We start from the raw sequence: 2,876 nt of genomic DNA on the forward strand, positions 1-2,876 counted from the left end.
GCTTCCCCGTTTGGTGATCTATTGAGTGATGTTTATGTGAATTGTGCGAGTTTGGTACCAGTTTGTACGTTCGTTTCATGTTGATTTTGATCGTTTCGTGATCTACGTACTAGTTGCATGAATTTGTATGGATATAGGGTAATGAATATGAGATATGCGGGTGTGGAGGCCTAGATTTAGGGAGTGCAAGGTGCGTCCGCGGACGTATAGGAGGTCAGATTTGTCAACTCCGGCTGCAGATGCTCTAAATTTGAGGGGTGACCGTTCACGGTCCGCTGATATTTGAGGGTCTGATTTTGTGTATCTGATGAGTATAATAAACTACTCTGGGGTTGAGGCAGTTGTTGGAACTAGGAAGCTTGCCACCCGTTTCCAAGGGCTGACTTCCAAGGCAAGTCAGATTGCGCATCTCCACTCCACCTCCGCCGAATATTAAAAAGGAGGAGACCGAGATGACATTTTTCGCTGTATTCTATGCGCATCTCCAAAGTCCAACCCATTCCTGATATCAGTGCTTTGTGTTTCCTTTTGCTGCTAACCAATCCATTGACTTGCATCCATACTCTGCTCCTCCATTTCAACTTTTGTTATAAAACCCCTCGGCCTCCGTCCATCCATTTGCACCTCAAATCTCAAAGTCACACAACCAAGCCGAGAACCGCCGCGTGCAGCAGCCAGGGCCGCGCCTTTCCCCGTCCTTCTCCGGCGCCGACCATGGCCGTCGACTTCGTGGGACGCGGCCACGCCCCCCGTGGCCTCGCCCTGGCGGGCGGGCAGCAGCAGCTGGCCTTCCACGAGGCCGCCGCGGCGGGGCTCAGCAGCCTCGAGCTCCTCGTCTCGGCGCTCTCCCCCCGCGCTGACTGCGCACCGCCGCCGCTCGGGGAGATCGCCGACCAAGCGTTATCGGGGTTCCGCCGGGTCATCGACATCCTCGGCCGCACCGGTCACGCCCGCTTCCGCCGCGGCCCTGTTGGAGGAGGCGCCGCCTCGTTGACTCCCCCTCCTGTCTCTTCTCCTCCTCGGATGCCGGCCCGGCCACCGGCACCGGCAGCCTCGCAGCAGTTGGCGCCCCAGAAAAGCCTGACGCTGGACTTCACCAAGCCTTCGAAGACGCCGGCAGCGGCAGCCGCTGCTTCGGTGACGTCGACGTCTTTCTTCTCGTCGGTGACGGCGGGGGGCGAGGGCAGCGTCTCCAAGGGCCCGAGCCAGCTGGTGTCCTCCGGAAAGCCGCCGCTCGCGGCTGGCACCAAACGCAAGCAACAGCAGCAGCAGACGCCCTGCGCGAGCGCCGCGCACTCCGATGCCGCTGCCGCCGCCGGTGGCCGGTGCCACTGCTCGAAGAAGCGCAAGCACCGGGTGAAATACACCACGCGCGTGCCCGCGGTAAGCTCGCGCACGGCGGACATCCCCGGCGACGACTACTCGTGGCGCAAGTACGGGCAGAAGCCCATCAAGGGGTCCCCTTACCCCCGCTGCTACTATAGGTGCAGCACCGCCAAGGGCTGCCCGGCGCGGAAGCACGTCGAACGCGCCACCGACGACCCCGCCATGCTCATCGTCACCTACGAGGGTGACCACCGCCACGACACTTTGCCGCCGGCCGCCGCAAATTGAAGCTCCCTGGCAGCGACAGCCGACAGGACTGGATGTGTTCTTCCGTTTGTTCTTTGTACACGACCTACACATGCATGTACACCACTAACTTCGAATTTTGTTTTTGGACTTCAAATTTATTTTCTTACATATGTATGCAGTATACTTGCGCGAGAAACATAGTGAGAGCATCTACAGCCGGAAGTCTCAAGCATCCTATATAAGTCCGGGCGGACGGCCCAATCACTAATTGTTAAAAAACTCAACCGACACACACGCCTCAATAACCGGCCTCAAATGTCCAGACTTATCGGCACTCCTCATATACAACCCAAATCTAGGGCGGGTTCCGGGAGGACCGGGCGGGTTTCGGAAGGAACTGGCATGCCCGGACGCGTCCGTCATGTTGGATCCGACCCGTGATGGCCCACCTTGACTCCACATATAGTCGTCCTCATCCGCTCACCGGATCAAACCGGCACTCCACTCCACTCAGCTCCGCCCTAAGCTCCCTTTCGGCGATCTCTGGCCGTCTCCGACATGGCGGGCAGCGGATCTAACTCCGACCACTCCTAATCCATCAATTGGGGCATCATTCCATGTAGGGAGGAGGTCAGGAGGAGGTTGTGGCCGTTCGCATGGCCCTCGGCAGCTCCCGGGAGGAGTGCGCTCGACCTAGGTAGGATTCGATCTGGCATGAATCCACTTTGTCGGCGCAACAAGCGCTCGGATCCGACGGGGATGGAAGCTCGAGGTCCATCTTGCGCCCCTTCTCCGGTCCGAAGGAGTACAAGGGCTATAGGGATAGGTGTGCTCGCTGTAAATAAGCAGATGGGGACGGGAGTGCGAGGCCCGCCTTGCTGTCGATGTGGCGGAGGTGGCGGCACACGCTGCCGCAGAAGAGAAGTCATCCGTGTCCGCATCACCACAAGCGGCAAAGGATGAACACACACGCCCTCGTCCGAGAACAATCCTGGGCGGTCCGTGCCATAGCCATACTGCCCCCCAAAGAGGAGGGGCGTGAAAAAGTGACTGGGCAGACAACCCCGGCAAGGCGGAGACCCGGCTAGATCCATATTGTGTCTTCGATCATTACTTCCATTACAAAGACACCAAGGGATCCGACAAGGGCAAGCGTGGATGATCTTTTCCATAGCTAGTATGTAGAACATGCCAAATTTCGGTATTCCGATGGCATGTATTGATGTAGTAGCCGGACGCCCGTATCGGAAGTTTATGATACATGTGTTATATGGATTTGAGGTACCTGGATGTGGGAACAA

The 2,876-nt window shown here is 57.9% G+C and overlaps 1 protein-coding gene across 1 annotated transcript; it reads left to right on the forward strand.

Annotated features, from left to right (window-relative positions):
* Nucleotides 1-637: 637 nt before the first annotated feature.
* On the forward strand, nucleotides 638-1,877 carry LOC123116911 (probable WRKY transcription factor 17). The gene has a single exon (XM_044537779.1). The coding sequence runs from the start codon at nucleotides 715-717 to the stop codon at nucleotides 1,612-1,614; it is 900 nt and encodes a 299-aa protein (XP_044393714.1). The 5' UTR covers nucleotides 638-714; the 3' UTR covers nucleotides 1,615-1,877.
* The last annotated feature ends 999 nt before the right edge of the window (nucleotides 1,878-2,876 follow it).

This window comes from Triticum aestivum, chromosome 5B (assembly GCF_018294505.1).
Source record: "Triticum aestivum cultivar Chinese Spring chromosome 5B, IWGSC CS RefSeq v2.1, whole genome shotgun sequence".
Taxonomy (NCBI): domain Eukaryota; kingdom Viridiplantae; phylum Streptophyta; class Magnoliopsida; order Poales; family Poaceae; genus Triticum; species Triticum aestivum.

Bases quoted from the DNA above. Each gene is read 5' to 3' on its own strand.
- LOC123116911 (XM_044537779.1), top strand. From the start codon at position 715: ATGGCCGTCGACTTCGTGGGACGCGGCCACGCCCCCCGTGGCCTCGCC.